Source organism: Anabas testudineus, chromosome 11 (genome assembly GCF_900324465.2).
Source record: "Anabas testudineus chromosome 11, fAnaTes1.2, whole genome shotgun sequence".
NCBI classification, from domain to species: Eukaryota; Metazoa; Chordata; class Actinopteri; order Anabantiformes; family Anabantidae; genus Anabas; species Anabas testudineus.
Genome location: NC_046620.1, coordinates 13,002,772 through 13,016,320, shown reverse-complemented (window position 1 = coordinate 13,016,320; position 13,549 = coordinate 13,002,772). Strand labels below are relative to the sequence as shown.

General features: G+C 41.5%; 1 protein-coding gene across 2 annotated transcripts in view; it reads right to left on the bottom strand.

Moving 5' to 3' along the window:
- rapgef5a (Rap guanine nucleotide exchange factor (GEF) 5a) overlaps positions 1-13,549 on the bottom strand; it is a 41,804-nt gene that overhangs the window by 9,959 nt on the left and 18,296 nt on the right. Inside the window, exons 9-12 of one of the 2 annotated variants that reach the window (XM_026348227.1) lie at positions 13,332-13,430; positions 12,520-12,693; positions 4,948-5,093; positions 3,896-3,996 (exon numbers count right to left, since the gene is read on the bottom strand). In XM_026348227.1, coding sequence (XP_026204012.1) covers positions 3,896-3,996; positions 4,948-5,093; positions 12,520-12,693; positions 13,332-13,430 — 520 coding nt within the window. The remainder of the gene's footprint in view (positions 1-3,895; positions 3,997-4,947; positions 5,094-12,519; positions 12,694-13,331; positions 13,431-13,549) is intronic. The other variant, XM_026348228.1, reaches the window with a different exon arrangement.

Genomic DNA, 13,549 nt, shown 5'->3' with positions numbered 1-13,549 from the left:
AATATCAACAAAGCATCAAATCACTGTGTAATGTGAAAGGGGTTGCTCATAATGATGAACCCATCTAGATATACAATTAGCTATACAAGGTCATTTAGCATCCTTCAGCTCATTGTTTTGTTTTGTATTTTTTGCCCACAACTTTGCCGTTTTGATTCATCATCACTGCTCTCATAGCACAGCTATTTCAAGAGAAAAAGCTGTAAACATCCATTTTACCCTACCTGCCCAGCAACAAGCAGTAGACAGCTGGTAAGCTGAATGCTGATGGTGCACCGTGTCTGTAAATACTGTTTGCTGACAGGTTCGCCAGATCAAACGTGACAATATGATGATGTTTAGTATCCTGTCAGAATAAAGTTCTGTGGGTCTGATGAATGTTTGGTACTACAGCATGGGGAATTTGGAAGAAGTTGAAAGGTCACTCATGAGGGATGAAAGCATTTATTTAGAAGAATGTAAGAAGTTTTTAGGGACTTATATAAGGGCTGTGATGGACCAAACTGAGTCGCCTTAATTTGCTTTCTAAAAAATAACTCCCTATATCAGCAGGTGACAGTAGTCTGTATTCATGATTCAAAAAGAGAAAGCAGAAGCATTTGAATCCTATTTTCAGTTTATTGCTACTCAAACGAGAGCATTTCTGATTACAAGTTGTAAATGGCACTGGGAAAACCGGGTCTTTTCCTCTTCTCATGCTCTTTTTTTATTCATTGACTCTTCAGAGTGGTCTCTCTCACCAAAGGCTGAGGAAAGCAGCTGGATGGAGGTCCATCAAGTGGCAACAGTGCGGGACACACCGCAAAATCTTGACCGACAGACACTCACTGACATTCACACTGACAGTAGACGACTATCAGCTTGGTGCGTCATGGCCCTAACAGATGAACACTTAATCTAACAACTTCAATGCTGAAAAAATTCATCAGAGTAGAGCAAGTTAATGTGCGAAGGAAATGGCACAAGTATGGGTGTCTGTGTGTGTGTGTGTGTGTGTGTGAGACACAGTGGGTGTTTAATGTGTAAGAAATGAATATAAACAGCCCTTATGGCAGAGGGGCAATGAGCCATTGTTGGTGGTGTAAGGAAGTTGTAGTGTGTGTGTTTGTATGGCTATAATTGTGAGGACCAGGATGAATTTTTTACAACTGGACTGAAGACATTCTTTTATTTTCTTTTTTTTGTCTTTGCAAGAAGCAATTTCAGATTAGGTTTTAGTGTTAAGGTTAAAATTAGGTTTTGGTTAGGGTACAGTTTAGGGTGAGGCAGTTAGTTGTGATGGTTAGGGTTAGGGTAAGGCAGTACACGTGATAAATTAAAAATTGAAACAGAGTAGATTAACATGGCCTACGCGAAAGTAGGAGGTGTGTGTGTGTGTGTGTGTGTGTGTGTGTGTGTGTGTGTGTGTCTGTGTGTGTGTGTGTGTGAAACTCTTTCCCTGGGAAATGTGTGACCCGAATATGGCTCTGTCGGGCAGAGAGCAATGAAAATCAATTATAGAAGAGTGAGCAGAGGCCACAGCATTAATATTTGAACAAGTGTCTTCTCTTTAGAAATAAAAACACAACTTTTCTTGAGGAATATTTTTAGGCAGGTTTGACTGAGCTTATCACTCCATTCTCATTTACTTTGCTGTCATTTTCTCTTATCGGAACACTTTTCTCTCCATCCTGTGGTTGCAGAGTGCCATCTTACAGTATCAGTCTTTTCCCTGATTTCCATTTGCTTTTCTCCTTCCCAAACTATCCTCATCTGCCCCCCTGATTCCCTACTCCCCCATTTTTCATTTTCTCCTCCTCGCTGGTTACATTCTCCCCCGCTACTATTCTCCTCCTACGCTCACCCCCTCTCAGCACTCTGTGATGATAAATATCCATTTTCATCTTCAACATATGCCCTCTGCGTTTGCCTGCTGGCACGCACAAAGTCAAACACATACACTCACAGACACAGCAATGTACACACACCCAAATGCACACAGCACCCTGATGAATAACTCATTCAGTTCTGACCTTGGGGAGTTTATCTCTTGTGAGAGAGAAAGGAAAAAGAGAGAAAATGAGTGTGTTTGTGTGCGTGTGTGTGTGTGCTGAACTAATCGCAGTAATCTGCTGCTGTGTTTTTTGTTGTGGCTGGGGTAATCGCTCTCTCTCTATGGAAGCGTGTTCGAACCTGTTCAACATGCTGCACAGTTAAACCCGCTCAAACAGCCCACTGATGCTCAGCACCACCCCAGAGGGCCTAAACACATGCGCGTGTGCAAAAGCACCCTCATGCTTATTCAGTGCACATAAACTGAAAGACAGAGACAAACACAGCCAAAACATGCACAGGACTCTCCTGATCTGAATCTATGCTTCTTCTTCTCCCTCCACATAAAATCAAATCAACTCAAATCTTAAAAAGTGTCTTTTCCCTTTAAAGTGAATAAATATCAGGCCGACGTCCTCCACAAAGACCGTCTCAGTTTTCTCCCTCCCTACATTCATCTCTCCCTCTTTCTTCGTTTTCTTCCTGCAATTCAGTGAGATGGCTCCCTGTGGACAGCTGGGAACTGGTGGTGCAGAGGAGCTGATACATAAAGACGCCTTGTATTGAAACGATGCAAACAGATAAGAACAGGGTAATATACAGGCAGATTTTTTTTTTTCAGTTTTTTTTTTTCTTGTGATCTGCGTGGGAATGATATTCTGACATTAGAAATATAGAACATCAACTCATATCCACACACACCCACAAAGATGGAACTAAGGTTGCTGCCAGACTTAAGCTGGTGATGCTGCAGTTCTCCATCTTACCTAGCCCTGCTTTTTTTTTTTGTTGCAAATGGAACAACTTTGCAATTGAAAGAAAAAAAACAAACATGTAACCAAAATCTTAACCAGTTTAATCAACTTCATGATTGATTACTTGAGTAGTTGGTAATAATCATAAACGAAAAACAAGTTGCAGCTCTACTTTGTTCAAACCCCACTGCTTTAAAACCAATGACAAATAGTAGGTTGAACAGCAATTTAGTAGTTTTTTCCTCTCCACTGTCGGCTAGTGCTTGCTCAAGTGGGGAAGAGAGAGAGAGAGAGAAACCCTATAAGTTCCAAAAAATTACTACACTGCTATTTAACCTACTATTTATCAATAGTTTTAAAGCAGTGGGGTGTGTGGATATTCTGTATATAGTTATATTTTGTAAGGTCTTAAACCTTACAATGTATAGTGATTTGGGATGACCTCTGTTGTGATTTAGCATTATACAAATAAAACTCAATTGAAATAAGTAGTACAATGACTTCTGGACTGTCACAGAACCCAGCAGCTGTGAAGTGGACTTGAGGACTGTGAAAATCAGGCATGGCAGTTAACAGCCCACTGAAATCGTTTGCAGCAGAAGTGCCTGCAGAACCCCAGAGGGAATCATTTCACAAACTCATTACAGCATTTAACCTCTTGAATGTTTCACATATTTACAGGCAATGACATGGCTGAATGAATATGCACATGCACCTGGATGTATGAGGGCTGAGGTGTCTGACTCATGTAGTCACACACCTCACACAGACAGTGCAATCGAAGGAAAACGCATACCTCCCGGGCGTGAACCCACTTTGGGAGAAATTGAAAGAGACAGAGTATGGTTCCAGGTTAGGCTGTGTTGTGACATGTTGTGCAGCACTGAAAGTAAGATTCCTTGGAACAAGAACAGCATGTAATGCTTAGTTTTAAATGTATATTTGATCAAATAACAGAGATAAACATCTTGGCTCTAGCTTCACAACTCAGCTGCTTCACTTCTATGTTTCGTTTAATTTAACGTCCCTTCGTTTGTGGGTATGGATGCCTTCTGGCATGTATCTGCGTACAAAACACTCCTACTTGCATGTATGTGCTCTAAACTTACCGCTCTCCCTGCTCTCTGGAGCCCCTCTTTGGTCGTCCAACCGCAGGTCACTTAGTAGGTGCTCCAGGATCTTGAGCGGCGTTCCCGACACCACCACATATCTGTAAGATGATGAATTAAAACTGTCATCCTTAGTAGAAAATGAGTACCAAGTATGATCCGCTCCTTTCTTATTCTCCTCCACATCTTCATCATCGATGTAGCGAAAATGGGGAACGTCAAATGTACTGATTTCTGAGCCGCTTGTATTTTCGCCATGATTGCTATGCTCCCCTTCCTCCTCCTCCTCCTCCTCCTCATCCTCATCATCTTCATCATCTATGTCCTCCTCTGCTTCTGCAAGTGTGGCTAGCTCGGTGGTCATCTTCATTACTGAAGACGTCCAGAGTATCAGCCCTCATCTAAGCTTTGCATACCCAGGAAGGGTGTTCTCCTGCAGGTTTAACTGCCTTGCTGTCTGCCCCTGTCAGCGAAGAGCTCCAGAGATTAAAACCCTCTCTGTGACAGCTCCTACAGTAGCACTGTGAGGGAACTGATTGCTACTGACGATGCTGTGCACTGTACACACACAAATACACACACCCACTTAACCTGCCTGTCACTGACACTCCCTGCATTGTGCCTTAGGTCTTGGCACATACTGACTGGAACACACACAACCACAGACACTGCACAAAGAGATCAACTTTGAGGAAATACACTTCCACACAAACACATATGATCCTAAAGACGTACTCTGATTTGTAAAAGAAAGTCTTGGTGTCATCTTTTTTCCCTTTCAGCTGAAAACAAAAAAGCCATTCTTTCTTCCCACTCTGTGCCAGAAGCTAAAGCATACATTATCTTAGACAAAGAAAAAAAAATACAAGCAGATAGACACAGACACACACACACACACACACACACACACACACACACACACACACACACACATATATGCCTGTTACCCAAGTTCCCAATGCAAAAAACTAGAAGACAGGGAGGAGTACCATGATTATGTGTTTCTTGCTAGCATTGCTTTGGAGGGCTCTTATTATGTAGGAGGTACTGACCTCTTGTCGCAATCCTCTTCTCTGGACCCACCCCCTGACGATGTAGGTGAGGGCCGGTCTGATGGCGACGTCACTGATGATGTCACTCTCTGCAACACCAACACGTCCCGTCCTCTCTCCTTTAGACAAACCCTCCCCACCGCCTCCTGAGGGCAAAGAGAGAGGGCTGTGAAAATGTGTTTGATGCACTTTACAAAGTGAAGATTAATAAGTTTACTTCTCCTGTAATTTGTCTAACTCAATACATACACATTTCTGGGACCATAGCAAATTTTTTTTTTTATGTAATGTATTTCTTAAAAATACAAATCAGTTTATACATACATCTGAGCTACATACTTAGCTATAAGATATATCATTATAACATTTTTCTCAAAAATCCACTGTGAATCAGGGTCTAGTGTCCAGATCCCCCCAAACTTAAACTTTCCTCCAACCTGAAGGCAAAGGCAGCATACACACACTCTCATATTGCATTTCCTGCCTTTAAAATAAAATTGCATTGTATGAAGAATATCAATATGGGCTGATACTAAATAACCTCCTGCCCCAAAAGGTAACAGCAACTTGATCTGTGACTCCTGCATGCATGCACACACAGACATCTGCAGTGACAACGGGAACAGAGTTCCAGATGGACAAAGGAGCACAATGAGAAACAGCCTGAGGAGAGGTGCAAAAAATGAGAGGAGAGCGGGAGATCAAAGGAGGACAGCAGGGGCAGGAGCAGAGATAAAGCAGCAATGTCTCTCCTCCAGCTGCTTGCTGCAGTCTGTGTCGCAGCCAGGGGGACTGAGCAGCAATCACAAGTGACACATTGGCCTCTCTATGCATAGCTGTCTTTCAGTTACTGTTTTGTTGTTTGAAAGCGGTAGCCAAGGTTATTATAAAGTGCAAACAGTGCACTAATCAATACTTGATCATTTAGAATCTGTATTTTTACTTTGAACTTAATGGAGCCTTAACATAGATCACTGATAATGCATTCACACTTATATCTCAGCAACACATAAAAGTCTATAGACAGAAAGACATGAACAAGCACACACACAGTCTTGTGATCAAATGATGAAAGGAGCTGTCTGATCCTGTGTGTGAGTGAGAGGGAGATAGAAAGCAGGAGGTGTGTGGACATGCCCTAATGACTCTTACTCTACTGGAGAGTAATACAGATGTTCGGCTGTCGACAGATATTTCAGGTGTATTGCTGTGTATTGCTCAAATCTTCTCCTTCTGCTAAACAACAAGACAACCCACAACTAATATATTTTGAATATAATGTAAAGTATCTTTTTTGTTTTAACCATTATGTTAAGTGGAATTTAAATTTTACTTCAAGTTTAACTTCAAGTTTTTTGGGAGTCCGACATCTCCAAATAAAGTCTGTACAATCTGTAAAGCCTAAAAAATGACTAAAATACAGTATGTTATTATCAATCAATTAATCAATAGCTTTTTTGACCCCAGGAGGCAATTATTTTTTTTAGCAGCACAGTAGCACATGACACAGAGAAAACAGACACAGTCAATATAAAATACATAGTGGAAGGAGGTCTGGGTTCAGAGAACCTGAAGGCAGCACATAGAACAGGGTGTAGGAGATGGGAGCTGTCGAACAGGATGGACTAGACAGCTGCTTCCTATGGAGGTCAGACAGGCTGCTTAATGGAGTTCCAATGATTTTGCTACAAACTTTAACCATTTGCTTAACACTGAGTGAGCCAAACCAACGGAAAATGTAAGGACACTTCCAATGAAAGCTCTGTAATACAATGTCATCAGAGTTCTGTCAACCTGAAACTTGGTCAGCTTTCGTAGACCGAAATCACATCGACTTTTCCTGTACAGCATGTTTGTATTTTGTTTAAATCACAGTTTATTGTCTGCACAATTTATTACATTGCTGACAGAACCTGTGGCATTATGTCTAAAATCAATACACGTTCTTAGTTTTTGTTCCATTCAACTCAAGGAAATTCATCCACCACAGGACTACGAGACAACTCATCATTGCTCAGCAGGCTGACTATCACTATGTATAAGCTGTATAAGAAAGGAGAGAGAACCCAGCCCTGTGGTGAACCAGTCACTGACACTGTGGTTTGGTCTGAGAAGTGTCCATTCACTCTCTGAATTCTGCAGGTTATAAAGTCTAAGGTCCAGCCAACAACATTCCCGCCCAAACCAAACTGTTACCTGTCTTTCTCACCATCAGGTGGGACTGGATGATGTTAAATGCTGATAGGAAATCCACAAATAACAGTCTAGCATGGTTTCCACTCACCAGGTGTTTATAGATGTAATTAAGAAGTGTTGTGGTGGTATCCTGCACTCCCCCATTGGTTCTAGAGGTGGACTGCAAGGGGTCTAAAAGGAGACCTGTGTGGCTTAGTGACCTTTCTAATTAATTTCTCAAATGATTTCATAACGAGTGAGGGTATTGCTACAGGCCTATAATCAATCGGTGACCTGGGGTGGGAGAGGTTAGCAATAGGGACTGGCTGAGGGACAAATTGAAAATGAGTGTGAAAATGTGACCAAGCTGCTCAGCCCAATTCCTCAGAGTTAGGCTGTTGATGGCATCAGGACCAGGATTTATTCAAGCTTTGCAGTGCTTGAAAGTCTGCACAACCTGTTGTTCCTCAAAGACAGGACTTGAGTGAAAAGAAGTGTTCAGATTATTCTTTAAAGCAGTTGTTTCCTTGCTGAAGTCATGCACATCAAATTTATTGCGCTCCTGGGCTATGTAAGTGTAAAACCCTTCTAGAGCCACCTTCCTCCTATCTTTGTCCTTTGTTCCAACCATGGTCCTCATGCTATCCCAAGCTATTTGTGCTGATTTTATGTTCGACTTTATGTTTGTATTGCAGTTTGGCCTTGTGGATTTCACATTTAATTTCCTTCTGTATGTAGAGTGTGTAACTCTGAAAAATGGCCCTGCTTGAAAAGCGGCCTTTTCTTATTATGCAGCACTTTCAGTTGTTTGCTTACCCATGCTTTACTGCTAGAATAGACCCCAATCACCTTTTCAGAAATGATGGTTAGCTCACAGTAAGAGATCCAAGTGCTGAGCACATCTGTTAGTTCATCAATATCCCTGGATGATTCAATGAATTCATCCCACACGGTGCTGTCCAGGCAGCCTTGAAGTTCCAGCAGAGCTTCACACAGTTGTGATACGCTATTTGGCCTTTGGTAAATAACACCAACTTGACATTCACGCTTTTGTCCATGTTTATGTCAGGGTTATGACAATGATGACATAACAGATGCAGCTGCAACACGGAATATTTTTATTTGTACTGACATCTTATAATGACTCATTGTGGGGGTGTCCAGGTAGTTCATACCGTGGGTTTAAAAAAAAAAAAAAAACAACGCCCACAACTGCAAAGCCTCTATCTTGGCTGAGCACTCCAACAAACAAAACTGGATGTGTTTACACTTCAAAGCAGCACAATGTTTTGTCTATGACTCTATTAAGAGCATCTTCTGCTCGGATGAGATAACAGAAGCTTCTTATAGTTTTGACATTTCAGCAACTTGTTTTGCCTTCAGATTTGATTTTAATATTTACTCTACTTACTTAGCCATCATAAACAGTGTAGAATTTCTTCAATGTATGGTGCAATAAACACAATGTTTTCAGTTGCACAAAGCTAAACCACCCAGACACTGAGCTGATCTGATTCAACTGTCCTGTATCAGACCAGTAATGATTTGCAGTGTAAAGAACACCTCTAGTTCTTTAGAGCAAACTCTGTAGAGTAAGAAAGTACACTTCATGATGTAACATGCATGAAATGTCCTCAAGAATTACCAACACAAAGATGCATACAGCAGATAAATAGGACCGTGACAACTGATGTAAGTGAGGTAAGAGATCTGAAGCTGCATGCCATTAAAAATTTTTTTGTGCTGGCACACAGACCACAGCCAGAGGCCCAGAAACATCTGCAGGAAAACTAGTTTGGTGGACAAGTGGTCTTCTGCAAAACATATGCCATATGACCACAACTTCCAGGGCTCAAATGTAAGTCTTAGTCCTTTATCACAAGTCAAACTTCTACCTCTGCTGTTTCTCTACATCTTTAACTGTCTAGTAAAGGAAATGTTCCCCAGCCATACAGTGAAAAAAAAAGAGAGATTATGTAACCAGTTATGAGTAATGTAAAAACAAGGGATAGAAAAAAAAACAACAACGTTGTGTTCTGCTCCTGATAAAGTAGCAAACTGTTGATGTTTCCGATAACACACTCAAGTGCTTTACACAGATGCCAAGAAAAACAACTATGAGCCAAGAACGGAGGAAGGCAGCAGTATAACACACACACACACACACACACACACACTCGAGATCAAGAGCCAGACAATGCACCAAATCAAAAGTAAAACTTGCAACATTGCCACTATTTAACTATATGTGCATCCACATGCAATGGCTAACACAAATTATGTCTAACGAGTGCAAAGTGCAAGCAGCAGTTTTCAAGAACAACATTAATTTAGCCTGGGAAAGAATGCAAACCACGAAAAGGAAAACATACAGAGTAGACACTTGACCAGTGTAGAGAGCAGGGGACTGTAAAGTTATGCAACAGAGAAAAGGAAGGAGGACAAGAAAAAAAAAGGAAGATGAAAGACAAGAGGCTGGGAAGGAAAGTGAGAGACATGGAGGAGCATGAGGAAAATTCAAATTGCAGTGACTGAGAAAAAGAGATGAACTGTACCCAAAAGGGTAACTGTCTAGAAATTCTAAATGCTCCTGTAATTAGGACCATGTCTATCAACTGGGCTGAAACGAAAATGGATTTATGAAAGTCAAAGCTAATCTTACATGAATTACCAGACCAGCATCACAGTGGTTTAGTTTTTGTCTTCAGTTACAATGTTAATACAGTAGCTCTGGCTTTGATATAGCGATGGCAGATCGGCGATTATGTAATCCACCCTCTAATGGTCAGACAGCTACAACAAGCTTAAGCTGCACATGACATTCCTGGGAGGTTTAGAGAGACAGAACTTGTTTTTTTCCATCAGCAAAAATGCTACTCGCAAACCTCTGTAGGTGCTTCTGTCATAAGTCACTAGTCAGTCACTTGTTTGATGCCAATAGGTGTGTCAGTCTCTTTCCTTCCATTCCTTCACCTCCGTCCCTTTCAGTTCAACCATCTGTATCCCTGAGCTCTCCTCTACATTTCCCACCTCACCTTGTCCTCTCAACACTTCAGGCTCTCTGTCTATCACGTCGCTCCACAGCAACGTCAATGCTCTTACATTGGCCCTTACGTACACATTGCACACACAAATTGTACACACAGGCGGGATGCAATATCTATTCAGCCTCTTATAAGGTTAATACTGGTGTGTGAGAAAGTCTCTTTCACGTTCATGCTGTCTGTCCTCTCTTTGTTTCCCACACACTCCAAATATGACGCATTGTTCAGAGGAAAGGTGGGCCTTGGTGTAAAGCATAAAGGAAGCAGTCTCTGTTCCCTTCCTGTTCCTATGTGTGTTTTGTGTGTGTGTCTTTTGTGTATTGGTGTTGGCGTCTGTGTCGACAGTGACCAAGCCTTATCAATGTTGTGATAGCCCAGAGCCTGATTCCTAGAAATAATGGATAAGAAAATGAATACAGTCAAAGCCTTTGGGTCAGTGCTACACATACATACAATTATACATGCACATACATACACATATACACACAAAAAAAAAACAAATAGCCTGTCTATGTGTGTCATCATGCATGTCTTTGACAGTGGGTAAGCCCTTGTGCAGGTTGACCTCTGGTAAACTTGGATGACTGAGTCAAATGTGGAAAATGGTACAAATGCAAGTGCAAAGTGACTAGAAGGCAGAGATGGACCCAATGCACTGCACTGACATCAGTTATATCACTATGGAAACCACCCACACCAGTTTTTCAAAGCTTGGCTGTCATGGAAAAAAGGAAAGTAAAAAAACATCACCATGACAACCCAGTAAAAGGAGATTTGTCTTTGTGGTAAATTCGCTGGTTGCTTGATTTTGGTTTCTGTAGCTTGAGCTGGACAATGATCTGGATACGGTCAAACCTGTCATGACCACATCTTCCCCATCAGACTTCCAATACACTTGAATGAAATAAAGAGCACATTTACCTTTTACATTTACATCACAGTCTATAATTCACACTGTAAATGAAGACGCTTCATACACCACTACTGATAACAACCAAACCCTGAATTAATGTAAGCCAAATGCATAGGTACAAGGTGATGGAACAGGTTTCCTTTGAAGGAGACTTCAAAGACACTCTATATTTGTTGATGTACATGCCTTAGCTGATAATAATAACACACCTGTCGATCACTCTCCTCATGATGTATGGTTTTCACTACTCACAGGTGATGCAGAGTAGAGCTCTACCTGGTGATTTTATTTCATATGGCTTATTTTCTTTAAGATAGAGTGATGCTGTCAAAGCCTCCTCTGACCACTTCTAAAAGCCTGTCCTAAGACATCAGAGAAATTCTGTTATTTCTGTTAGATCTAAAGCCTACTGAATCATAATTAGATAACAAAGTCATGCAATAACTAATGATGCTAAGTTTAAGTGAACCCTCTGATACTCTTTAGCTACTACACTGTAGTTACTATATTGTAGTCTACTTGTTGTAAAATAGAGTAAATCTAAAAAGTAAAGTAACATCACACGCTCTTTGAATAAAACCCAAGACTGTGCTTCAGTCAAACTCACCAAGCTGAGCAGATGTGTGGGAGAATTCACAAATGCACAAGTTGTGATGTAGGGTGAAATCAAACAGAGTTTGCTTCATTTCCTGCCCTTAGGTGTACTGTAGAGTAGGATTATACAGTACAACGCTTCACTAACACCCCACTCATTATGTGCACATACTGACTCAGCTTGCCACAGTACCAACAGTGCATGAACATACACTCATAAGCTCCCACACATAATTATGAGCTCTAGCCAGACACGCAAAAGTGAACACAGTCTCAGTACTTGACAGAATGTAAAAAGAACACAAGATCACATTGCCCTAAGTCATTATTAACACCCACATTAGACGAGCAAGTGAACTGGTGGTTGTTTAATCTAAACTTATACCTACATAAGGCAAAGATCTGTGCATCTGTAATTATAGCTGTATTGTGCAGTTCTCCCTTGTGTCAGTGCATAGATGTGTCCAGTAGTCAGATAACATGCAAACGTGAGGAGGCATGCTAAAAAATAAAATAAAAAATCAATGTGTAAAGTAAATCTACGTCCTTTAGATTAACAGCACAGAAATCATGATTAGGCCTGAGGACTTATTCACATGACCCTAGTCCCCAACTCATGATTAACTGAAGTGTGTGCGCACCTAAAAGTGACGTCAATAGTGACAGTATTTACCACAAAGTGACGTCTATTACTTTCTACTCATATGAACCACATAGCTACAACTTGAGCTGCAGATTATATGGTGAGAGACCAAAGAGGTCACAGACCAACATTATTTGTCATATCAATGTATGATATTTATAACATTTGTAAATTTCAACATCATCATTAGATGCTTTACTCACCGCCTGGTTCCTGTCAGGCAGCCGGTAGTTGTGGTTCTGCAGCAGCCGACAGCCATCCTTGGCCAGCCGCTGAACGGCCTCTAGCCCCAGGCGACTGGTCAGCTCTTCACGGCCACACACGGACCCCATCCCGCCACTGCCACCGCCGTCCCGCAATGCACACACCCCACCGAGCTGCAACACAGGGGGCATGAAGACATATCTCAACCCGCAGTCCCAAGACATGATGGAAACACTCAAAGTGTGTTTGTGGATGAGAGGTCAAGAAGGTTCAGTGTTTTTGTCCAAGGGAGAATTAAGTCAATTAGGGCATAATCCAGAAACATGCAGTGACAAATTTTAAGTTGCCGCTTTATGTCCATGTGAGAAGGTTCCTGGTCCCTGGGTTTCTCTGTCTATCTTGTTCTGTCTCCTGTTCTTCCTTGTTTCTTGTTCTTTCTATCTAATACAGTCTGTTATTCCCTTTATCTGTTGCACTTCTCTCTTTGTCTCAGTCTGAGTGCTCTGTGTCAGAGGATCTGGCGGAGAAACAGTGAGTGTGTGTGATTAGTAGTATAAGTGGGCGGGAGTGTGTTGTGTGTGTGTGTGGTGTCTGTCTCTCTCCTCCCCTCTATAGTGAGGACTAAGAAATGTGACAACCTACATGTTAGTTTAGCTGAAGTACATTGGCATGAATAAGAAAGCTAACAACGATCTCATCAGATCAGTCCTGATCTCAAAGGTAAAGAAAAACATGAAGACGTGAAGTAAAACAGAGCTGAAAGGCAGAATAGGCAGAAAGGTAAAATCTATTTTATTTGTTTCACACAGACCTGATGATAGAAAACATGGCTGTGTTTGTGTGTTCCCTCTTGGGTGCTGCTGGTGTGATGGTTATCATTAGTGGCGGGCAGCCTGGTTTGTTTATTTTCCTTGGAAGAGGGAGAGGGGTATTTTATTTGGCTGAGAGTTGGGTAACCCTTCCTGTGAGCTCAACTATCCCACGGTGCCATGCTAGCAGAAGGTAACACACGCACACACAAATACACAC